This window comes from Colobus angolensis, unplaced genomic scaffold (genome assembly GCF_000951035.1).
Source record: "Colobus angolensis palliatus isolate OR3802 unplaced genomic scaffold, Cang.pa_1.0 Scaffold125, whole genome shotgun sequence".
Lineage (NCBI taxonomy): Eukaryota > Metazoa > Chordata > Mammalia > Primates > Cercopithecidae > Colobus > Colobus angolensis.
The window spans coordinates 4,019,587-4,045,566 of NW_012113697.1; the positions used below are offsets into that span (position 1 = coordinate 4,019,587).

General features: G+C 42.5%; 1 protein-coding gene across 1 annotated transcript in view; it reads right to left on the minus strand.

Annotated features, from left to right (window-relative positions):
• The window catches only part of DNAH9 (dynein, axonemal, heavy chain 9), a 392,924-nt gene that overhangs the window by 158,890 nt on the left and 208,054 nt on the right, over positions 1 to 25,980 (minus strand). The window contains exons 39-43 of the mRNA XM_011933244.1: positions 23,120 to 23,285; positions 20,243 to 20,345; positions 19,451 to 19,690; positions 10,234 to 10,395; positions 7,238 to 7,434 (exon numbers count right to left, since the gene is read on the minus strand). Of these exons, the coding sequence (XP_011788634.1) occupies positions 7,238 to 7,434; positions 10,234 to 10,395; positions 19,451 to 19,690; positions 20,243 to 20,345; positions 23,120 to 23,285 (868 nt within the window). The remainder of the gene's footprint in view (positions 1 to 7,237; positions 7,435 to 10,233; positions 10,396 to 19,450; positions 19,691 to 20,242; positions 20,346 to 23,119; positions 23,286 to 25,980) is intronic.

Here is a 25,980-nt window from a genome sequence, read left to right on the forward strand (position 1 = left end):
TGTCTCCTGTGGGGTGCGATTGCTGCTCTGAAATCTCGCTAGCAGTGTGTGGGAGTCTGGCCCCCAACCCTTGTTACCACTGAATCTTACATCTAATTTTGTTTTTGAGACAGAGCCTTGCTTTCTCACCCAAGCTGTAGTGTCATGGTGCGATCTCAGTTCACTGCAACCTCTGCCTTCCAGGTTCAAGCAATTCTCCTGCTTCAGCCTCCCGAGTAGCAGCGGAGGTTGCAGTTGCCTGCCACCACGCCTGGCCCCCAAAGAACTTTTTATTGCTATAAATGTTTCAGACATCCAGACTGAAATTTTGAACCCTCTTCAGACGGGGTGTTACCATGTTGGCCCGGCTGGTCTCCAACTCCTGACCTTGGGTGATCCATCCACCTCGGCCTCACAAAGTGCTGGGATTAAAGGTGTGAGCACCGTATCCAGCCTTACCTCTAATTTTTAATCTCTGCCAATTTAATGGTGGAAAAATTACTGTTTTTATTTTTATTTACTTGGTTTCTAGGGAATTGAACATTTTAAAATGTTTATGAAGCATTTTAGAATTTTTGTTTTGTAAACTTTCTGTTCATGCCCATTGCCTGCTTTTCAGTTGAAGTGTTTCTCTCAATTTGTGAAACCCCTTTATGTATGTTTTCAGTTATCCTTCAATGTCTCACCTTTATCATCCGGTTTTTCTAAGGTGTATCGGATATATAAATATTTTTAGGTCTTACAGTTGGATGTACTTAACTACTAAATTTTATGTAGTTAAAATGTTTTGACTTAAATATTCAGGAGTTATTTATTGACCTACATTCAGGAATTTTATGATTTTACTTTTCCACTTTAATTATTTAACTGTGATGCTTACACTCTGTCTTATAACAGACAGATTTATATTTCTCTTGCTTTCCTATGAAACCGTAATTTCTAGATGTCTGAAGAGTGCATATAGTCATTTTGTATTCTCTGCAGTGATAGCACATTGAAGGTATCTAATACATTTTTGTTAAATTTAAACAGAAAAACCCACGCCTTATACTAGCTCTACATTTGGGGTGATGTACACAATGATTCATTATGCTGGGTGCAATGGGTTATCTGCTTTGTGTTAGAATGAGATGGTGCCTGATGAAGGGAGAAACCATGGTGCTAAGATATCCAGGCCCTCTCTCCTGATTCAGAAAAGGTGGGGCAGGAAAGGATTAGTGGAGGAAAGAGAGAGGCAGGCATGGAGGAGGAGTCGGAGGAGTTGGAGTCCAGCTGGGTTCTCTGGGTCACCCAACCTCCCAGCCCTATTCTGAAGGCCTGAACTCAGCTTAGCATGGCCCATGCCATTCAATATCTCAACGGGAAATGCATCGTTAGTGATGAGGTTTCCAGAGAAGTGTGGTTAAGTCTGCAACCGTCAGCACTGGACTCCAGCTGGCGATTCATTACCAACCTCTGATGAGGGCAAAGAACTCTGCATTTAAATTACAAAATTTAAAAAGAAGATCAATATTCTAAAGGGCTCCTGGGCCAGAAAACCAAGGCAGTCTAAGTTAAGTCCATTACTGAATTTCTGAGAGATTAAAAACAAAAGCTGAAGATGCACCACCGCACAGCTGGAGGAAGCTGATTTATTGGACTAGACACGCATGTGCATGTGCGCAAGCACACACACGCGCCCGCACACACACACCCTAGAGAATGGGTAAGATTCTCAGGGCACAAAAGAAGTACATCTGAGGGTTTGTCGTTGTTGTTGTTGTTAATGATTGCTAAGTGATTCTAAGAGAAGAAAATATACGTGGGAGTGAAAAAACAGACAGAAAAAGATGAATGGAGATTATGCCAAAAGCAGGGGGGAAAGATCTGGTTTAAAGCTTGAAGAAAAAGCAGAACAAGAATCTGCTGAAGTGGTGATGAAAGTCAGTAGAAAAGTGGTATTACTAAGGAAATAAGGCAATAGCACAAAGAAAAAACACTTTAATATGTACTGACTGCAAAGCACTTTGCATAGATAGCAACAACCCTACGATGCAGGCATTCTTAATATCCTAATTCCCCAGCTGAGGATATTTAGGCTTGGGGGTTAAGCATCCTTCCGAAAGCATTTTGTGGCAGAACAAGGATTTGAACTTTGGTTTGGTTTTACCTCCGGAACCTGTGTCCATAACCACTACACAGTGCTCCGTTACTGAGTTCAGCTCAAAGCTGCAGAAAGGGAGAGCAGCAAAGCTGGGGAAGGGTGTAGGGGGCTCTAACAAAAAAGATGATGAGAGCTTGGGTGGTAAAAACAAACAGCTGGATGGAGTTATAAAAATCCGTTTTCAACTTGGCTCCCTGGACCTGTGAGTTGCCGGGAAGGCACACACAGCCTCCTTCCTCCTCTGCTCTGTCCTACTCCCACCTTTTTTTTCTTTTTTTGTCTGTGTTTTTTCTTGAGACAGAGTTTCACTCTTGTTGCTCAGGCTGGGGTGCAGTGATACAATCTTGGCTCACTGCAACTTCCACCTCCCGGGTTCAAGTGATTCTCCTGCTTCAGCCTCCTGAGTAGCTGGGATTACAGGTGCCCCCCACCACGCTTGGCTAAGTGTTTTGGTATTTTTAGTAGAGATGGGATTTCACCATGTTGGCCAGGCTGTTCTCCAACTGCTGACCTCAGGTGATCCATCCACCTTGGCCTCCCAAAGAGCTGGGGATTACAGGTGTGAGCCACCATGCCCAGCCTACTCCACTTTGGGTCTCAGAACGTGGGACCTTCCTGGAGTGCTGTGTGTGTAGTGGTGCGAGGCCATGGAGTCTTCCCACACTCTTAGATTATCTGTGTTTCTCCCTGTACTGCCTGGTATCCTTTTTCTGATCTAAGAAGGGGAATTCTTCTGCTTTTTTGGTTGGTAGAGGCAGCAACGAGAGGTCCATGAGCCCCAGGGAAGGGAGGGAAGGGCAGAGTGAGGATAAAGTAACAGGTAGTTGATGTCTTTAAACAAACGTATGGGAAATTATACATCTAAATACACTTTATTCTTCAGAGTTGTCTCCCTCCAGGCAGTTCATTTCCCCAGTTTTTTTGCCATTGCTAAATGAGGCTCAGGCTTCACTTTGGATATTAACTTCAGAGTATGTTTATAAGCCTATGGAAGAAAGCCAGTGTTTGTAGTCAGTACTTGTTATTTTTTTTTTCTAAAAACAATATTAGTTTGATCACCCATGCTGGCAGCCACATTGATGGAATCACTTACAATTCTTTCGAATTAAATTTGCCCTCAAAGGACAGAGACTTGCCTCAATTCCAAGAGTATGACAGACATGACAGACATACTGATGGCTCCTAAGGAGAAAAGGAAATACTCACTGGAGTTTCACAAGGTTGAACTTTTCTTTGTGGTTGTTTTTGAGATGGAGTTTTGCTCTTGTTGCCCAGGCTGGAGTGCAATGGCACAATCTTGGCTCACTGCAACCTCCGCCTCCTGCGTTCAAGTGATTCTCTTGCCTCAGCTTCCCGAGTAGCTGAGATTACAGGTGCACACCACCACCACATCCAGCTAATTTGTAGTTTTAGTAGAGACGGGGTTTCACCATGTTGGTCAGGCTGGCCTCAAACTGCTGACCTCAGGTGATCCGCCTGCCTCGGCCTCCCAAAGTACTGGGATTACAGGCATGAGCCACTGTGCCCAGCAGGTTGAACTTTTAATCCCTCATTTCCTGAACCCTACTATGCACTAGGCATTGTCTAAGGTACTAAGGTTTCAGCAGTGAGCAAGACACTCTGTTTGCTCAAGGAGTTCACATCGGATTAGGGGGATACAAGAAAATATTTGAAGAAGCTTCATAGGATGATAGTAGAGAGCACAGACTCTAGAGCCAGATCGTGCTATTGCAAGTTTTACCTATTTATGAGGAGTGTGACTTTAGGCAACTTCTCTCCTCTCAGTCTCAGTTTCCTTACTGATAATAAAGAGACAGTAACAAAACTTTACTTCTTCAGGGTTTTTGTGAAAACTAAATGTAATGATACATGCAAAGCACTATGCACCAGGCGCATAGAGAGTTGTATGTCGAGTTACAAGTCGTATTAAATGCTACCCTCTCAGGGAGGCTTTCCTGATGACCCTATTTATAATTAGGATCACCCTCAGTCCTCTCTACTCCCCTTCCCTCTGTTTTCCTCTGCATTATTTATTCTCATATAACATGCTAAGCAGTTTTACTGAGCCCCTGCTAGGTTCCACACACTGTCCTAGGGGTTAGGATCCTGGCACTCATCCTAAGATTGTCTAATCAATAAATAAATGTTGGATGAGTGGATGATGTAAAAAGAGAGGTTAGTCATTGACCAGTGTCACAGGGGCATCATGTAATACAGGCGAGGACTTAGCAGTGACAACTGACTTCAGGAAGACGTGGGTCACCTCACTACAGAGGTGACGATGACAAGCATTGCTTTGTTCAAGGGCTAAGAAGTGGGCAGAGAAAGAAATCAGAAGTGAGAAAGTAAGACAAAGACGGGCAACGTTTGCGAACAGGAGCAGAGAAATGGGGGTAGCAGATGGAACGGAATGTAAGAGGCAAGGAATAGTTTATTATTTTTTGATAAGTGATAACATAGCATGTTTGTATGCTGATGCATATAATCCAGAAATTAATGATGGGGTAAGATAAAAGAGGGGAGAGAGAAAATAGGAGAGGGAGAAGGAGAGAGAGAGAGAGAGAGGAGATAATTACAGCGAGAGGTGAAGCCACCGAGAAGGTGAGAGGAGATGGGATTCAGGGCGCATGCGGAGGGACTAGACTTAGGTAGGGACAGGGGTGTTCATGAACCGAAGTTGTAGGGAAGGCAGGACTTGCAGGAGGGATGCAGGGATACACATAGGCTGTTAGATTTGATGACGGGAAGATGCGAGATTTCTTCTGGTCACTTTCATTATCCCAGTGAAAAAAGAGAGGTGCTCATTAACTGGGAATAAGGCACTGGGAGTTTGAAAAGAGAAGGAAAATGTGTAACGCAGTTATCACGGAATGGTGAAAGGAGCAATATGCCTAGGGTAGAGGAGGGCAATTTCTAGCAATGTTGAGGCCTGTTTGATATTTATGGCTGCAGATCTGGAGCAAAAACAATCAACATGGTGGGAGATTTTTCTTCAACAGTTGTCTAGCTGCTTAGGGGCAGGGTGAAATGAGAAGATAGTGGGGGCTGGGCACAGTGGCTCACACCTGTAATCCCAGAACTTTGGGAGGCTGAGGTGGGTGGATCACCTGAGGTCAGGAGTTCGAGACCAGCCTGACCAATGTGGTGAAACCCTGTCTCTACTAAAAATACAAAAATTAGCCGGGTGTGGTGGTGGGCGCCTGTAATCCCAGCTACTTCAGAGGCGGAGGCAGGAGAACTGCTTGAACCCAGGAGGCGGAGGCTGCAGTGAGCTGAGGTCGCACCACTGCACTTCAGCCTGGGTGACAGAGTGAGACTCCTTCTCAAAAAACAACAACAACAAAAAAATAGTGAGGTTTAGCCCGAGTGAGATTTTGTGGATACAATGACAAGAAAGTTAGGGGAGCTGGCACTGGGATGATGGGGTTTATGGTGGTTAAAAAGGAAAGTAAGGAGAATCTCTTGAACCCAGGAGGCAGAGTTTGCAATGAGCTGAGATCACGCCACTGCACTCCAGCCTGGGCGACACAGAGAGACTCTGTCTCAAAAAACAATTAAATTAAACTAAATTAAGTTAAATTAAATTTTTAAAAAGGGAAAGTAAAGACATGGTAGGGAGAGAGACAACAGAGTCTGGGGAAGTAGTTGGTCCAATGAATGAAGTCATGATGAAATTGAATGAAAAACTAGAGCAGATGAGTGGGAGGGTGGCAGGTACAGGTCAGAAAGTGGGATGTTTGAAGTTGGGATTTTGGAGGTGGGTTCCTATGATAGGAACATGAGAGTGAGGGCTGAGGTGGGCTAGAAGAAAAGACCATGGGAGCCAAGCAGGCCAAGGAACAGAAAGAATTATTAGCTAGATGCCAAGAGTGAGACATGGGTGAGGAGGAAGGGCGGGCAGGGACTAAGGCCATTAGCCGATGATGGGGAGTAATTGGCTGTCAGCAGGTAACAGTGACAAGGAGAAAGAATGAGTACGAAATGCAGGTGACCTGTGCTCAAAAGAACTGGAGTTTGTGAAGGATAAGAGAAGAAAGGTCTTAAATGTGCCATTGGGGTGGGGGACTGGGGGTAAGGAGGTTACTTACTCCTCTCTAGGTCCTGGGGCACATAGAATGGGGAAGAAAAAACAGCTTTCCTCCACTCAGGGGTCAGTCAGGTATCAGTTAGAATTTGGCAGTAAAGGGAAAGTTCAGAGAAGTTGAAATGAAGCGGATGTTGCTGCTAAGACCGTGAGTACCCTGGGGGAAGGTGGAAGGATTTTGGAGGGCAGTGATCGCTGGTAATGGGTCTCAGATTGGGAAATGTAAGAAGCAGGGTAGGGATGGTGTTGGTGTGAGGCTAGACTGTCTTGGAGGCTTGGTTATTACTTTCAGTGATTTACTAGATGGCAAAAACACTCAAAGGATATTTAATTTTTGAAATATATATGTACTTGAACACAAATCCTATCTCTGTTTTTTTTTTTTTTTTGAGATGGAGTCTAGCCTCTGTTGCCCAGGCTGGAGTGCAGGCACGTGATCTTGGCTCACTGCAACCTGGGCCTCCTGGGTTCAAGCAATTCTCTTGCCTCAGCCTCCCGAGTAGCTGGGACTACAGGCGCCTGCCACCACACCCGGCTACTTTTTTTGTATTTTTAGTAGAGATGGGGTTTCACCGTGTTAGCCAGGGTGGTCCCGATCTCCTGACCTCATGATCCGCCCTCTTCCGCCTCCCAAAGTGTTGGAATTACAGGCATGAGCCATCCCGCCCAGCCTATCTCATTTTTTTAAAAGACCCTTGGACTATTAGCGAGGTGGCGATGGAGGTCCTGAGCTGTTCTGGGTCTCATTTTATGACCTCAAGTCTGTCCTCGGTGTCACTGTGATCATGCCCAGGATAGCAAATGGCGGACCTGGAAATGAACCCATTCCTGCCTGAGCTCGGCACTGTGCTGCCCCCTAGGGCCGGCGGCAGGAGCTGCAGCTGCTCTGCCAGCAGCCATCTTGACCTTTAAGGCAGAAGCAGGAGCTCCTTTCCTGGTTTTGCGGAAATGACCTCAAATAACCAAAGGAAACCCCCTGTCACTGGGAAGAGGAAGCAAATGAGGAAAAGGAAAATGAGAAGCACACTTACACATGGCGCATGGCATCCTCAAAGAGAACTAGGTCCATCACTGTGTTGACTTCATTGTGGTTCTCCAGGGCCTCCACCAGAGTCTGGGTCAAAAGTTCCCAAGATTGTACAGGCATGTATTTGGGCTCCCCAATACCATTTGCAAAGTGACAATACAGGTTCGGGCTTTGGGTCTGCTCCACAGGGTCTTCAATATCCTGGTGATGAGACACAGGAATAAGGGCCCTCATTATTGACTCCTAGGGCTGGTTCCACAGAGCAGAGAGACCTGATTTGCTCTGCACATTCCCTGGAAATTAAGCATCAGTGCTACTTCCAACATGTCCTTCTCTTGAGAAGCCCTTTTAAGTGGATGTTTGACATCCATCTACCAGCTCCATGAAGTCTCAGGTCATGTTTGTTATTCCTCATGGCCTGAGGATGGGAAGTGGGAGGTGGGACGGAGCCTCCTCACAAGCACAGTAAGAGAGTGCTTCTGTGAGAAGAAGAGTAGATAGGGATGGATGGGTGGATTTCTCTAAGTGGGGGCTCTTTTGCCAGTATTGAATGAAGAGGATTGTGGCCCAATCGCCTCACTTTCTGCATGTACATTCCAACAGATCTAGGTCCTCAATCTATAGCAAAGCCATCCAACATCTTTTCCTGTGACATTACACAAGTATGTTGCCAGCCCTGACTTCACAGGTTGAGTCCAGAGGACTTGGTTTCTGAAGAATGCGCTACTAGCCACCCTCAGGTGACTGGTGCATTTATGGTAATCTTAACGCTTTATGGTAGAACTCCCTACTTACAACACTTTCGGGCTGTGTGTCAGATCTCACCCATAGGAGAAATGTTGCCATGTTGGATAAATATGGGCTGGTTATAGTATAGTATAACTCAATTAATTTGAAGGATAAGGAGTATATGTCTCTTCACCAATGTATCCTCTAAATATTGAAGAGAAAACCAATTTTTTAACTTTCATGTTAGTGGAGACAAAAAGTAACTACTTACCTGTCAAAACCCAAATACCTGAGACTTGAGATAGGAGAAAAGGCTGTCAAAGAGAAAAGTCCGAGAAAGAATAGGTTTTCTAAGACACAAATAGGATGTTATGCCAGCATGGGCAGTTGTCCCCACCTGTGGTTTTTTCCTCCTAAAGTTCAGACTGGAAGACCTACCTGGGAAAGAGGTAACCAGTGTGTTATTTATCAGCAGGGACACATCCCAGGGTATAAGTCACTGCAGGGTTAGCCTTGTAAGCCTATGGGACAAGATTCACCAAACCTAATATAGGGCAAGTGAAGAAGACAGTAACATCTATAGAGAAACCAGGGCTGCTGCCTGAGTGTAAGAAGAAAGGACTGGAAAGAGTTAAAAATAAGCAAGTTATTAAATTTTGAAGGTGGTTTCAAAAACTGTAGAAAACTTTTAAACTATTCTGGGTTTGCCAGCCAGTAACAAAAATGCTCAGACATTTGGATAAGATGTAAATGTAGTGCAGGAGGGCTATTCTTACTATTAGGAAAACACATGAGGACGGAGGAAATAATGTGGGAAGGCATTTACCCTGTTTGAGAATGGGCTAACGTCCTGGGAATCCGTTCTTATAGCAGTCAATTGACACCAACCATCTAGCGGAGGAGGAACTAAAGTGCAGTTTTGGAAAGCCTGGTTTACAAAGACTCTTTGATGAACAAAACAAGTCTTCGATTTTATGATCAGAGCCATGCTGTGTAGAAGGCAGAGAGAAAATTAACCAACTCAGCGAATCAAAGATTCCTTAACAGTGATGCCAAATCGCACAGGACCATGAATCAGAGAAGCTTAAGCTTTGAATAGTGGAAAGAGAATTGTATTGCTTCGTTGGTGGAAATCTGGCAACTCTTCCTTGATACCAATACCAAGATTTGGTGTGACCAAGGGTGCTTCAGGCTGGCATTTCAAATGTTGTTAGGGAAGGATAATGGCAATATTCATATATCTGGGTCTGTGATCAAAAGGCAGTACTCTTAGTACACAGACTCACACGTGGAAACTCTATTTGAAAGTCCAAGTGTTATGACTCTGAAGTGCTAGCTCAGATCAACTTATAAAGACAATGAAGACTAATCTGCAGGGCCAGCAATGAGTACCTGAATTGGGTAACTCTACGATGCTCAGAGAAAGGCATCTAACATGAGGGTCTCAAACATCAGGCTCCAATAACAATGCTGAGAGAAGTGGGAGAATTTAGGACGGCTGGCTTAGTCAAAAGCAGACTAAAATAAGTGAGTTAAAATGCTGTCTAAACATTCAAAAGGCTGTCACATAGGTTGGGATGGACTGTAAATATCTTCAGAGGTAGAGTCAAGATGTTATCAGGAAAAAAAATACAGAGCTAAACCAAACAAGGTGAGTATAAGGACAACATAGCATACCTAAATACGAAATTTGAATATTTCTAATTTCCAGAGGGGACAGCCAAGCAGTATGTGTGGAAAAGATGGGGCTTTGGTTAGTAGAAGGCTCAGTGTTCACTGTGGAGTAATTTCAACACTAAGCAATATAATACGATCTCAGGCTGTGCTACTACATCAGTGCCTCCCAGGGCATAATCTATGGGCCATTCATTATGTAAATTGACACCATGTTCCAAGTTTCAAAATTGCTCAAAATTTCCAATTAGCAGCCCCAAAATGGCAGCCTTGGGAACAATGGGATCATGCATTTTCAAGGATGCTAGAGCATCACTGGGGTAATGAATCTGAGAAATGCTGCGAGGGGACTAAGTACCATGTAGGGACTTGGGTCAGATGATCTCTATGGACTTGTCAATACAGAGATTCTGGGATTGATTTGCATCTATTCTTGCCTCAGCATTTTTTACCTGGGCAAAATCATGACAGAATTTCCTTCCTCACCTAGACTCTGGCCTTTCCCCATTAAACAGCTAGATTTTATCATTTGGGTGATCATCTGTATAATTATCTTTTTTTTTCAAATACAAAGAAAATCCATAGGGCAATACTCACATCAAAAGTTTTCTTGAGCACTTCTCTCTGGATTTTATCAAAAAGATCAAAGTCCTTTTCTTCTACCATCTTATCCCGATAAACTCGATTTGATTCATGCAGATAGAGCCTTATGAGATCCTGTGTGGATTTCACACATTCCACTGAGGAGAAGAGAATGCCCTTCAAGGGAACAGACACACAAAAAAATAACATTAGTAACCATCCAGAGGTACAATAGCTAGGAAAACTTTCTGGAGCATTTTATCTAACCTGGGATGATGCCTAGGGCTTGTCTTGCTAAACAGTAGATCATTCTAGTGGCGGGAATACTTGGAAAGCTGAAAAGGAGCTTGTAAAGAAAGACCCAAGGGTTGCAGTTAGACAGACCTGACTTCAAATACTTGCACAACCACTATGTGACTTGTGACTTTGGGCAACCACTAAGCAACTGTGTGACTTTGGGCAAAGCATGTGACATCTTTGAGTCTTAGTTTTCTCACTTTTCAAAGTGGAATAAAAATACTGACTTTCTAAAGTGGTCTAAATAATTCAAATTAATATGCCTAAGGAAACAAGTATTGCTCATTTTACATACTCAATACATTGGAATTATTCTTTTGTGCTCATCATAAAAATAACAACTGCAACAGCTATAATTTATTGAAGCAAGTTATGTGGATTAGATGCTATTGAAGCCAGCACTGGACTAGATGCTTTGCCAGATGAAGCTCTTTTAATACTCATGATGATCCCCTGAAATAATTATTACTAAATCCATTTTGTATAATGTGAACATTGGAATTCAGAAAGAAAACATGCCCCATCTCATAGAGTAAGTTGCCTTCCTTCAAACCACAAATTTTTGAAACCAGGTCTTCCGGACTATAATGCCTGGAATTCTAGCCACTACATTTTGAATCAACCACAATGAGGGAAAAAGTGGTTTCCCTGCTATATTTCAATTCCATAAGTGCCATTTTGAAAACTGATTCAGATAACAATTGACTATGTAAAATCAGAACTATAACAAAGGGCTAGAATGGATATAGCTAACCTTGGCAGGTCAGCAATCTATTGATTTATCTCTAGTCAGTTCCCCTTCCTATGTGCTAAAGGATTGGTTTCAAATATTTATTATTCTTTTCAAATTTCTCTGTCATCTTTTTCTGTTACTATTAGCCAAAGTCCTAACCTTCTTTTCTTTTACTGAAAAGTGGAGACCCAATGTTAGAGCCCCTCAATAACCTCAACAGATTCTCCAAGTTCAAGCTTATCTATGCCTGTGCCTGTTCTCATTGCTTACTTTCTTGTCTTAGAGGGAAAGGGATCATTTAATGGGTCTTTAGTTAAATTCATAGAATAATGTGCAGATTCATTAGCATAGAATACAGTTCTGGTGACAATGTTACTACAATCTGCTTCCTCATGATCTTTTTTTTTTTTTTTTTGAGACAGAGTTTCACTCTTGTTGCCCAGGCTGGAGTGCAATGGCGCAATCTCAGCTCACCGCAACCTCCGCCTCCCGGGTTCAAGCAATTCTCCTGCCTCAGCCTCCTGAGTAGCTGGGATTGCAGGCATGTGCCAACATGCCCAACTAATTTTGTATTTTTAGAAGAGACGGGGTTTCTCCGTGTTGGTCAGTCTGGTCTCGAACTTCCGACCTCAGGTGATCCACCTGCCTCGGCCCCCCAAAGTGCTGGGATTACAGGCATAAGCCACTGTTCCCAGCCCCTCATGACCACTCTTATCACTACTTCCCAAAAAACCTAGATTCCAGTTTCAGAAAATTCCCATTATGTTCTGATCCTGCACCCTTTTCTGTGCCTTCATGCCTTTTGCTTTGCTTGCCATGCTCATATTTCAAGATCTAGCTCAATTGAAGCCTCTTGTTGAAGTCGCCCAAGACACCTCTCCTGCTCGGTGGCGTTCCCTCCCATGTGCCTCACAGAGCCTTTATATATACATCTCGATTACAGAAGAATTATTAGTTTCTCAAATTATTTTTAATATTATTTTTGTGACAGAGTCTCACTTTTTGTCACCCAGACTGGAGTGCAGTGGTGCGATCTCGGCTTGTGGTAGCCTCCACCTCCTGGGTTCAAGCAGTTCTCGTGCCTCAGCTTCCTGAACAGCTGGGATTACAGGCATGCACCACCACACCCAACTAATTTTTGTATTTTTAATAGAGACAAGGTTTCACCACATTGGCCAGGCTGGTCTTGAACTCCTGGCCTCAAGTGGTCCGCCCGCCTTGGCCTCTCAAAGTGCTGGATTACAGGCATGAGCCACCTCACCCATTGTCAAATTGTTACTTTGTCTTTGTACAGGTTTGCTTCTTCCAGGTGATGGCAAATGTCTCAAAGGTAGAGGATCTGACAGACTTTATTTAGGTTGTGGTTTATTTTTATAACTGTATTGTTAGTATTTAGTAAGTGATAAGTCTGAAGGTAATTTCTCAACAGAAACAATAAAAGAAGCCTTCAAATTGCTGAAAGAAAATAGCTACCAACCTAGAAATCCAAGTCACCCCTAAAATTTCTTAAAAATAAGAAATATATTTTTGGTCAAATTAAAATTGCGAGATACTTCTCCAACAGATATGAACTAAAGTAAATACTAAAAGAAGTTCTTCGAGCAAAATAAAAATGATCCTAGGTGAAAGAACAGAAATGTACAGGAATAAAGAGCAATGGAAAAGGTAATGTATGGGTAACTCTAAAGGAATGTTGACTTACTAAACCACAGATATCAATGGGTTTTCAAAATACAGAGGATTAAAATAAATGACAGCACAAAAGTCAATGGGAGGTAAATTGTCCCAAGATCCTTGCATTGTATGGCAATTAATAAATATGCTAATTTATAAAAGACAAAAAGATAAAATGATGCCTTTGATAATCATTAGATGAATAGCAAAAGGATATATACTATGCTAAAAGAGGGAGAACAATTATAAAAACATAATTAGTTTGATAGACTACAAGAAGCGAGAAGAAAGGAGATAGAATAGGTAGAATATATTAAAAACAAAGAGCATAAGTAGATTTAATCATAAATATATTATTATATAAAACAACATAGATGAACTAAACATTGTAATTAAAAGGCTATGTTGTCAGGCTGGAGTTTAAAGAGCCCACTGTATGCTGCTTATGGGAGATACACCTTAAATATAAGAATATGGAAAAGCTGAGTGCAAGAAAGTGAAAACATCATAAAAATATTGACTAAAGAATATGGAATAGTCATACTAATGTCATACAAAATTGACTTTAAAGCAAACATTGTTTTTAGAGATAAAGAAGTGCACTTAATAAATAAGAAAAAGATCAGTCTGCTAGGAAGATATACTAATTCTAAATTTGTATGTACCTAATAAATAGCATAGTTTCAAAATGTATAAAGTGAATATGACAAATAAAAGGAAAAATAAACATACCCACAATCACAGTGAAATATCTTAACATCTCTCTCAGGGACTGAAAGAACAAGCAGACAAAAAAAAAAATCTAGAAATTATAGGAATTTTTTAAACAACATGATTTACAAGGTTGCTTTAACTGGAATATTGATAAAACCATACCCAATATCTGCAGAATGCATTTTAAAAAACCTGCACATCGATTATATCTTGGGACATAGAGCAGTCTCAACAAATTTCAAAGGAATAAAACCATATAGAGTGTTTTCTGACAACAGTAGGCATCAGTAAGAGAAAGATAACTAGAAAATCTCTACATGTTTGAAAATAAAGCAATACACTTCTAAATATTCCATGAGTTAAAGAAGAAATCATAGTGGAGATTAAATATTATCAACTGAATGAAAAAATACAGCATATAAAAGCTAGCATGATGTAGCTAATGGTATGATTAGAGATGAATTTATATAGCCTTAAAATGAGTATTTTAGATGAGACAAAAGATGACAATTAATGATATAAGTAGCCATGCCAAGAAGTTAGAATAAACCCCAAACCCAAGGTAAGAAGGAATAAAAATTATAAAGCAAAGAGTGAGTATTAATAATATACAAATGGATATCAAATTAAGACAGTAAGAAAGTCAAATGAATAATGCAGGTATACCCGTCAGGTTTTTTGACAGCACAGTTGCTAACTCCCTAGCAAGGATGATAGAAGAGAAAAAAGAGAAAAGACACACATAATACCCAACCTAAGGAAGAGGACATAATGTCAGATACAGTAGATATTTAAAAGATAATCTGAGAATATTGCAAACAATTTTATGCCAGTAAATTAGCAAATATTGATAACATGGGTGTCTTAACATGACTGACACATGAAGAAACAGAAAATCTGAATAGTCTTATATGTATTAAAGAATTTGAATTTATAACTTAAAACCTCTACCAAACAAACCTCCAGGTGGTTTCACCAGTAAATTCTTCCAACATTTAAGGAAGGTGCAATACAATGTTTTACTAAATCTTTTAGAGAACAGAAAAAGAGGGAACACTTCTCAAAGTATTTTATGAGGACTTTATAACCTTAGAATATTAGAGAAAGATTATGACAATCTTATGAATATAGATGCAAAAATTATATTAAAAATTATCAAAAGACATCTAGGAAAACATTAAAACAAAGACATGAAACAACCAAGATGAGCTGATTCCAGGAATGGTTGATTTCATGTTTGAAAATAATCAATGTAATTTACCATATTACTAGACTACAAGAGAAAAAATTTATATAATTAAACAGATGCAGAAAAATCATTTAAGTTTCAACACATATTCATAATTAAAACTCTTAGTAAACTATAGACAGAAAAATATTTCCTTAAAAAGTATCCAGGTAAAAGCTACCCAGAAAAACCAGTAGAGAACATCTTATTTAATGGCAAACTATTAAAAGTGTTTCCCTGTAAAATTAGGAATGTGACAAAATGCTACTCTCACTACTTCTCAACATTGTACTTGAGTTGTAGCCAGCACAATAAGACAAGAAAAAGAAATTAAACAATTTAAGGATTGAAAAGAAAGAAACATAACTGTTACTCTTTAAGTCAAAAAGTAACAATTATTAAAAATAGAGGTACACATATAATACTGAACAAAGATACAAAGTGATATTGACTATATATTCTATTTATATAAAGTTCAAAAATAGGCCAAAATAATTTATGATGTTAGAAGTTTAGACAATGTTTAGGGCTGGCAAGAGGAGGAAAGCAGGAAAGCATGAATGAAAGGTGCAAAGAAGAACATCAGGGATGTACTGAGAATGGTTTCTTTCTTGATCTGAGTTGTGATTACATAGGTGGGATCCCTTTGTGATAATTAACCAAGGTGTAAGCTTGTGGCTTTTGTGCTTTTCTGCTTGTATGTTACACTTTGATAAAGTTTATTAAAAGTGAAAAGAAATTCCATTAGGTGTCCTTGGCTCCACCCAGATGTTTATCTCAGCTTCTATCTCCTCAGCTGTCCTAGGTACCTGCAATATATGAGACGCAGAGGACAAGAAAAAGCACCAACCAGGAGTCTCGACCTCTAGAATTTTGTGTTTTACAGTGAGGCAAGCCATCAGTTGAAGTTTATAAATCTTGTTATAGCCAAATAGTCAGGGTGGTTGACAATTAAGGCTGAGTAAATGTGAGCATGTCATATGCCAACTCTGCACCATCTTAGATAGTTATGTGTTGCACTGAGATAGGAATGGTTAGTGATTTCTGCTACTCAGAGTATATGTTGGTTCATTTTCATGCTGCTGATAAAGACATACCTGAGACTGGGAGGAAAAGGGGTTTAATTGGACTTACAGTTCTACATGACTGGGGAGGCCTCAGAATCATGGCGAGAGGCAAAAGGCACTTCTTACATGGCGGTGGCAAGAGAAAATGGGAAAGATGCAAAAGCGGAAACCCTTGATAAAACCATCAGATCTCGTGAGACTTATTCACTACCACAAGAACAGTATGGGAAAAACTGCCCCCATGATTCCAATGATCTCCCACCAGTCCCTCCTGCAACATGTGGGAATTATGGGAGTACAATTCAAGATGAGATTTGGGTGGGGACACAGAGTCAAACCATATGAGAGCACTATCAAATTCTGCTCTGATCTGAACAGAACAAGGGAAGTACAGAGAAGGTCTGAATTACTGAGCCTGGGATTAAGTTGGATAAAGGAAAACAACACCATACTCTGGGCAGTGCCTGTCTCCTAGTAGACATTAAACCATCCTCTGTACTCTTCAATCAGGCCTTTGGTCAGACTCAGGGAGGAAGGGAGTGTTAAATCAAGTTTAGCTTAAAGCCGCCTCCTGACGTATTTTAAGTTTGACCTAAAAGTTGCTCTGTATATTGTGACCTGTAATCGAAATGGAGATGTAAATTGACTGTAACCTACTCTTGTGCCAATCACCGAGTTTCCCCCAATCCCAGGTGGCCAGCTGTTAAAACTGGTGTTCAAATAAGGCAAACACCAAGCTGTAGACATTAAACCACCCCATCTCAGTGCAACACATAACTATCTAAGATGTTGCAGAGTTGGTGTGTGATGTGCTCAATCAGGCCTTTGGTTAGACACTCAGGGAGGAAGGGAGTGTTAAATCAAGTTTAGCCGAAAGCTGCCTCCTGATGTACTTTAAGTTTGGCCTAAAAGTTGCTCTGTACATTGTGAACCATAAATTAAAAGGAGGTGTAAATTGACTGTAACCTACTCTTGTGCCAATCACTGAGTTTCGCCCAGTTGCAGGTGGCCAGCTATTAAAACTCTGTTTAAATAAGGCAAACACCAAGCTGTCACCAATCCAGCCATTTCTGTGCCTCACTTCAGTTTTCTTTACATCACTTTTGCTTTTCTGTCCAGAAATCTTCTTCCACTATGTGGCTATGCTGGAGTCTCTCAGAGCCTACTCTGGCCCAGTAGGCTGCCCGATTCGGATTTGTGAATTGTTCTTTGATCAGTTAGACTCTGCCAAATTTAATTTGGCTAAGGCTTTTCTTTTTACAGCTAGTAGGAGGAGACTGTGGTCAAGCTATAAGCTGGAAACTCTCGTTAGAGTAGGAGAGTGAGGGGACCATGTAGCCGAAGGGAGGCAGCACTTTAGGGGTATCGCATTCTCCACACTTGGAGCAGCTGACAGCTGGCAGGCTGCAAAGAGGCCTGGCTGGGATGCCGACCTCAGGGGGTTTCCACTCTGATTCTCTGCTAACTGAATCAGGCAGAGAAACAGGCCAGGGGAACAATCTCCACTCCTATCTCTCTGCTCTCTGGTTCCTCCTTGATATTGCATCAGTGACCACTACCACAAGGTGCACTCTTTCCTCCGGAAGCCTTTTGTCACCCTGAATTGCCTCCACAGCAGGGCTGAACATTCTAGCTGTTCTATCAATGCTGCTGCTTACCATTATGCAATCACGCAGTCACGCTCAAGAGACTGATTTGTCTGTGGCTCGGTTTTGTCATCTCTGAATTGAAAATAATCAGTATTTTATCTTCTAGGGTTGTTGTGAGGATTAAGTGCGTTCATAGATGTAAAAGGCTTAGCACTTCTCAGTAAATGTTAGCTATTATTACAGACTAAAGTCTAACTCTTAAGTCTTAAGTAGGGTCCACTCTAGTCTCAAGTTACCTTTCCAACCTCATCTCTCCTTTCCATAAAACTCATCGTTCCCACTGGGCTAAACTCTACGATATTCCATGAGACCTTTTCTTTCTTTCTTTTTTTTTTTTAACCTCCCTGACCATTCATGCTGTCATTGACTAGCCAGTAACTTCTCTGAGCCTCTGTTAAATTGGGATAACAATCTCTGTCCCAAAGGGTTGTTGTGAGTATTAAATTTCAGGTGGTACAGGTGACAAGACCACTGTTCCAGGCAGAAGCTAGGGTTCTGGGTTGCTTCTGGTAAATGGAGCATAATTGATGCTTCCCCCTTCAGTTCTGTCACTTATGAGCAGTGTAGATTTGATCAAACGACGTTAACTTCTTTTTTGTTTTTGAAAAATCCACCTAGTAACACCCCCACTTCATAGAGCTGCAGTAATATTTAAGAGAGAGATTGTGTGGTGAAAAAGTCTTTCTCAATGAATGCTCAAAAACTGGGAGCCAGTTGTGGGTAAGCACAAACTTTGCTGCTTTCCAGTCCTGAGGGCTGCAGAGATGCAGGCTTTGTAGGCTCAGAGCTGAGTCTCTCTTGTTGCCTTAACCATCACATGCTTATTTTCCTCATTGGAAATTCAGATGAGGACAGAAAGGTGTGGTGGAAAGCCGTCCAGGCCAGGAACCGAAAGGCCTAGATTCCAGTTCCTTTACTGGCTTCCTTGTGCTCCTGGGCAAATATATATGATCTATGTGGGTCTCTGTTTGTTTTTAATTTTTAAAATGAGTTAATGTTTGGGAGCTACATCTGATTCAGGAGTGGTATCCTGAACTAGCCTAGATGTGTTCTCAGAGACTTATTCTGAGGGGCTCATTTTACACCTCTGCTTGGTGTAAAAGGCATCCTTCCCTCAATAATAACCCAGTGTTATCTTGGGGGAAGGTCTCACTGTAAATGAGTTTCTGCAGATTCTTATCCAGAATGGGAGAGTTGTGGACTTGGCTACATGAGGATGCTATATCTGACCAGATGGAAGAAAGGGTCTGAGTTTGCTAGATGGTGCTCTGGAGACTTGGACGGTGATGAGTTAAGCAATTGGAAGCAATGGGCAGAGATATGTCATCACTATTCAGATAAGCAGCTAGAAAGATCTGAAACAGCTTTGGCCTAGAAATGAACCTGGGAATTTTAGGACTGAGGCCCTCGCAGGGGCTGGCAGATGGCATCTTAGGAGTATGACAATGTGGCTTTTTGAGGAAGCAGAGCTATCTTGCACGGTTTGGGGAACATTCTTTTTTATCCTGCCAATAGATATACCAATGGGAGATCCAAAATAGTTCTCTTTCTTTCAGGCCATTTTTCTTCCCAGGCATACTGGACTCATTATATAACACTATCTCCAAGATGCTGAGCCTTCTGCAGCCCCCAAGGAACCAACTCAGAGATGCATGCTGCTTACTGAGAAATAATTTAATTGGCAAAGGAAACTCTATTTTATTGAGGGCCTTCCTTGTGGAGCCCATGGCACTGTGTGTGTCTCCTTATCTTCATGATTACATATGAACAGTGGCTTTGCCTGTGCCTAAGAGCTGGGCATTAGCTACTTATTATTATTAAGAATAGGAGCCTCTAAGCCCCTAGGGTGTCTCGGAGTCGATGAACTCACCTGGAAAATGTTGGCAAAATCTCTGAGGTTGAAGATGTAGTGGAATTTGATTGCTGTGGGTAAGAATGTGGTAGCAACTTTCTGGTGGAAGGCGAGGGCCAGATTGATCAGTGGGGGGATGGATTTCTGCAGGGACACCGGGAAGTTTCCAAGCTTCAGATGTTGAGTGAGGATGATGCTGTAGATGGAGGACAGGGCGTCTGCCCCCGGGAAGGAGAGGACAAACAGGCTGAAGTGACGCTGCACAGAAAACAAAGGCATGAGCTCAACATCCTTTACCACAGAGTAGAAATCACCTTTTCTGAATTTGGAGATAATAACGGAAAATGCTTCTATAGCCTTTAAATCTGTATTTTGGTCCCATCTCTCACACTATGCCCACATTTAGGTTGAACCTAAAATGACTAGGGGAATAACAGGCAAAGCACCTTCAGTCAAAGATGGCAGCCTGGGACAGTAGGAAGAGAACTAAACTTGGACTCAGAGAAGCTGAATCCAAATCTGAATTTGATATTGAGAATCCATATGACCCTGGGAAAGTCATTCATCTCTCTGAAGTTCCCTCATCTGAAGAAAGAGGGATCAAATCAGATGAAATCTATGATCCCTTCCAATCTTGAGACTCTAAGTCTAGGAGTTTCTCTTTTCCCCTAGAGATGTAATTTGGCATTCTATCTGATTTACCATTTGGAGAGGCTGCGTGGGGAAAAAAGCCAATTATTACTTATAATCAAGGGGCATTCGCTCTAGTAAGGTAGGATTAGGACCCGGGTCCCATGGCTCCTCCTGTACCTGAAGCCGGGGGTTGATGGTGAAGCTGCCTGCTGTGGGGTTCATACAGGAAACATACTGTACATTTGTGATCTCCTTTAGGGACAGCTTGCTCCGATCATACCTGGAACAGTCAGAAGCTCTAGGTAAAAGGTGTCTGAGGACCGAGGCAGGTGAGTGCTTTGTCAAGGTGAGGTAGGATGTGCCCTACTGTTCATGTGTTTGGGTGATAAAAAAGTCTAGATCCACTGGCAGCGATTGAGAAGAGATAAGAGCCTAGGACAGATTCCCAAGGGACCTCAGTATCTAAAGAAATAGCATAGAAAGACGAGCCCACAGGATGGACAAAATGGTAAGAGAAAAATCAGGGGGTATATGCCATACCAAAAGGCAAAGGAAGCCAGTATTCCCAAAAGAAGAAAGTCATCAACCACATCAGGGGCTGCAGAGAGAACAAGAAAGGTAGTGACTCCAGCAGGGGTGTCTAAGGGAGAGAATGCATCATGGGTTCTTAGTTTCTGTTTCTGGTTGGGCCAGTAATGGCCCTTCCTCATCCTTCTTTTCCACTTATCACTAGAGACAGAAACGAAAAACCATGGCTTCAGGCTGCTGAAAGCCAAAAACAAAACCAAACAGAACAACAAAAACAACAAAATAAGGTGGCTGGACAAACTTGCAAAGGATTTCTTGGATTTTACAATAATGATGCAGATAGTAGGTTAGCAAGAACAGTGGAGGGAACAGAAATCAAACAACAGTGGATTGAGGAGTGAGTGGGAGATAAGGGAGTGGGGACAGAACAGTAATTAGAAAGTAATTTTTTAACTCAGTTGAAGAAATGTATGCAAGTTTGTTTGTTTGTTTATTTATTTGAGACAGAGTCTCACTCTGTCGCCCAGGCTGGAGTGCAATGGCACGATCTCGGCTCACTGCAACCTCTGTCTCCAGGTTCAAGCGATTCTCCTGCCTTGGCCTCGGAAGTAGCTGGGATTACAGGCATGTGCCACCACACCTGGCTAATTTTTGTATTTTTAGTAGAGATGGGGTTTTAACATGTTGGCCTGGCTGATCTCGAACTCCTGGGCTCAAATGATCTGCCCACCTCGGCCTCCCAAAGAGGTGGGATTACAGGCGTGAGCTACCGCACCCAGCCCGTTTATGCAAGTTTAAATGATGTGAAGCAGCTAATGAGGAGATGGGGACTGACTGATGAAGTGAGCACTTCAGGAGTGGAAGACAGTAGAATGAAGAGGCTGGTGGACGGTTCGGCCTTAGGTAAGATGTAACAGGAGGGTGGAGGAGGGATGCATGGGGACTCGGGTGAGTTGTATGGATGTGGAAGCAAGAAATGGAGGTGGCATCTGTGTTCTCTGAGAAGGCAAGGCCATCAGCTGAGGGTGGTGGGAAGATCAAAGACAGGGAGGATGGAATGAAATAGACATTTCTGAGAGTGGACATACTAAAACCATATGGTAGAATTTCCAGGAAGCTTCTACTTTCCATTTAAGGTTTGTGACCGTGAATCTAAAGTAAAACTAGTTAGCTTGACTTCTTAATTATTGCCCATGAAATTAAGCTGCTCAAATGTCAGTGTGGCGATTGTAAACAGTTGCATATGTCAGGCATCCAGTAAAGATTTTGGGAAGGAAGGGAAGGCAACTCAAGTTGCTGTCTTAACTATCATTCTTCTCTCTGAATTCTCTTCTCACTCTTTCTCAGCAGTAGATTCAGTGTGTGGTAGAAAGGTTAGTCAAAGTTGTCTCAAATCAGTGACTTTTTTTTTTTCTAGTAAGTTCAGACCTTTTGCCATTAAAAATTATGCTGTTGCAAGAGATACTATCCAGCCCTCTGAGCTGCTCTGAAGGCACTGAGGCTGGAAGGACTGCAGACACCGTGCATGGTACCAGGTGTTAGGTGTTGTGTTTTGTTTGTTTGTGAGATGGAGTCTTGCACTGTCACCCAGGCTGGAGTGCAGTGGTCCAAACTTGGCTCATTGCAACCTCTGCCTCCCGGGTTCACGCCATTCTTCTGCCTCAGCCTCCCAAGTAGCTGGAACTACAGGCGCGCACCAACATGCCTGGCTAATTTTTGTATTTTTTTTTAGTAGAGATGGGGTTTCACCATATTGGCCAAGCTGGTCTCGAACTCCTGACCTTGTGATCCACCTGCCTCGGCCTCCCAAAGTGATGGGATTATAGGCATGAGCCATTGTGCCCGGCCTCTTTTTTTTTTTTTTTTGAGAGACACAGTCTCACTTTGTCACCCAGGCTGGAGTGCAGTGGCACAATCTTGGCTCACTGCAACCTCCATCACCCAGGTTCATGCAAGTCTCCTGCCTCAGCCTCCCAAGTAGCTGGGACCACAGGTGCCTGCCACCATGCCCCACTAATTTTTGTATTTTTTAGTAAAGACAAGGCTTCACCATATTGGCCAGGCTGATCTTGAACTCCTGACCTTGTGATCTGCCTGCCTCGGCCTCCCAAAGTGCTGGGATTACAGGCATGAGCGACTGCACCTCGCCTGTGTTAGGTGTTATCACTGAAGCACATGCCCAGTGCTGTGGGGCCATGGTGCAGGGGAAGTGGTTAATTCTGCTTCCAGCACTTGAAGAAGGCAACTTCAGGCATGAGTCTTGAAGCAAAAAGTAGGCTTTTTTTCCTTAGATGAGAGTTCAGTGCCTTCTCTGGTTAAACTTTTCATGTGAATATTAGTACCCCTGTTTGAAGGAACCACTCTGGGAAATAGAGAACTGCATGAGAAATGTAGTTTACCACAAAGATTCCCATCTGGCACCAGAGCTATGCTGAGATTTGCCATTCAGGCAGAATAGAGACTGGCCTTCAGCCCTGCCTTAGGCTCTGCCCCCTTGGGCCAGTCCCTTTACATGGGCGCTCTTACCAGTGGCCATAGTCCAGATGCTGCCGGATGATGGTGTGGGGTTGCACCGTCCCGTAGGCATCCACCTCAGGCATGTTCATGTCATCAATGAAATAGATGAGCTTCTTGTTGCCTGGAGGGCCGTAGTTTCTGCCAGCCTTCTTTTCCAGAGGCTTCTCCAGGACAGCTGAGGAGATAGCGAGTCAGTGAGGGAAGGTGGCTCAAATCTCAGATGCCAGTAATGAGACAGCAAAGATGTCAAGGACAAGCAATGATGCTGCCTGCATGTGTGCAAAAAACAGCAACGCAAAAGACAACAATAATAACAACCATTGCAGCTCCCAACGGGCATTCTACAGGACCGGAAAGTGAAAACTGAAATTACTAGGCAGTAATGGGGACTGAATACCTCACCATGTGTGCTGTGCTAAGTTTTTACCCATCTTAATTATCTCATTTAATCCTTATAACATAACTGTGAGATTAGTATTATCCCATTTTACAGATGAGGAAACTGAGGCTCAAAAGAACTCAGCGACTTTACTAAGGCTGGATACAAATCACAGTGATTAAACCTCAGAGACTATGCTTCTTCTGTCATACTTGTGGTCCCCAGTTTTCTTTGTTTATATACTAAAAATGGAAAATATCTTTACAGTCCCAAGGCCAGGTACTCTACTCCAAAGAAGCTTACGAATAGTTGAATTCCTAGGTAGAGCTGCCCTCTCTACTAAAGGCAGCAAAAATGCATAAAGGCTGCAGCTCCCCTTTCAGGGCTGGGTAGATGCCCTTTCCTCTCTGAGGCTATAAGAAAGGCGTCAATGTATGTTTTGCCAACTGTGTTCCCAGAGAGTTCATCTCATGGGATTTTCCTTGGTGGGATATAGTAAAAACAGCCTCAGAGAATTTCCCAGATGCTTCCAGTGTCAACGGTGCGGCGCCCTCCCCTGCTCTCAGGTTTCCTGGCTTTCTATCTGAGCACCTTGGTGCCTTGACTCTCTTCTGGAGTGGTTTCTTCAATTATCAAGCCAAAGAAAGGAATCTAACAGCACTTTTCCAGCATGACAGGACTTGTTTAGAACAATCTTAAGTAATAGGGTGGAGATATATGTACTTTTTCCAGTAAAGCAATGAAATATTTATGAATTGCAAGAACCAACACTTCCTGTTACAGCTGGAAGCGCTAAGAATCATCTGATTTCTTCTCTTGAAAAACAAGTTTGTAAACAAGGAGAAAGTGTCAATAGACATATGAAGGTGACCGATAGAAAGACAAGTTCCTTCAAGAAGCTCGAATATTCTAATTTTCTGGTCCTGAGTTAAATTAAATGTTTCAAATATGAATGAAATTTAAATTTAATTAGCATCCAATTAACATACACTATCAACCAATTAATCACACAACACCTTCTTCCCCCCAAAGACATAACAGCTATATGTGAGATCTGTCAACATGAAATATAATTAAGGGGTTGACAAGGACATGCTTTTGAGAACAGTTCTTCCAATAGGAAATTCTCTCCTTAGAAAGAAAGACTTGTTTCTCCTCCTCCCAAGGCAATGATATTCAAATCAACCCCTGGAATTAAGCAGACCCTGTAATTTGGGCTGATTAAGCTCTTTATGCTTTTAAAGGATCGTTGAGGAGAAAACCATGTCAGTTAGCAAGAAGTGGCCATGGAGCGCACAGGATTATCTCAGACGGGCGATACTAAGTTCTCCAGAGAAAGAAAGGGTCTGCCAGGAAAGACAGGCACATTGCTGATCCCTTCTTGGCCATGCTCTGCTCCATGTCACACCTAGGATGGAATTATAGCGATCTACTCTGTTTCCAGGCAGAACTGGAGGAGCAGAAGAGGGTCTGAGTTTCAGGAAAAGTGTTGATGTTGAAGGAGCTGAACGAGTAAGACATGTAAAGAAATGTGACCCTCTCACCACCTCATCTGGGTTCTGACTGTTCTCAACAAGCCTGGAAATTCAAGTCCACACCTGGAGCCCAGGCCCAAGGTCATTTGTGCATTCTGACTGAATTTCTCCTCGAGACCCGTATGGAACAGCTTGGGGTTCAGTCTTTGGCCACACAGACCCATGTCAGCTGCTGCACCAGGGGGAATGGTTTTATTCGTGTCGTTTTCTGGATACTATTGCATTGCCATCTTACTTGAAGGCAATTTACTTTTCTTCTTCTTCTTTTTTTTGAGCTGGAGTTTTGCTCTTGTTGCCCAGGCTGGAGTGCAGTGGCGTGACTTTGGCTTACAGCAACCTCTGCCTCCCGGGTTCAAGTGATTCTCCTGCCTCAGCCTCCCGAGTAGCTGGGATTACAGACATGGAACACCACCTGGCTAATTTTGTGTTTTTAGTAGACAGGGTTTCTCCATGTTAGTCAGGCTGGTCTCGAACTCCTGACCTCAGGTGATCCACCCACCTCAGCCTCCCAAAGTGCTGGAATTACAGGCGTGAGTCACTGTGCCCAGCCTGTAATTTAATTTTCAAAGGGGCTTCCCATTTTTTATCTCTTTTCGCCATCTCCACTGCTGCCCTCCTTGTCCATCTGCTCTCACCTGGTAACTACGAATCTTCCCAAATGGTCTCCCAGCTTTTGCCCTAGACTCCCTACGCTAGATTCTCAAAACAGCAGACAAGAATACCGTTGTAAAATGTAAATTGGATCATGCCCATCCCCTGTTTTATGGCCTCCAGTGGCATCCTGTCTCACTTGGAGCAAAAGCCAGTTTGTTGACTTCCACTAAACTTGTATCTTTGTTTTTCTCTCCTGTTCTCCTTCTCACACTCTGCCCCAGATACTCTGTTTCTTTTTTCCTTCCTTCCTTCCTTCCTTCCTTCCTTCCTTCCTTCCTTCCTTCCTTCCTTTCCTTCCTTCT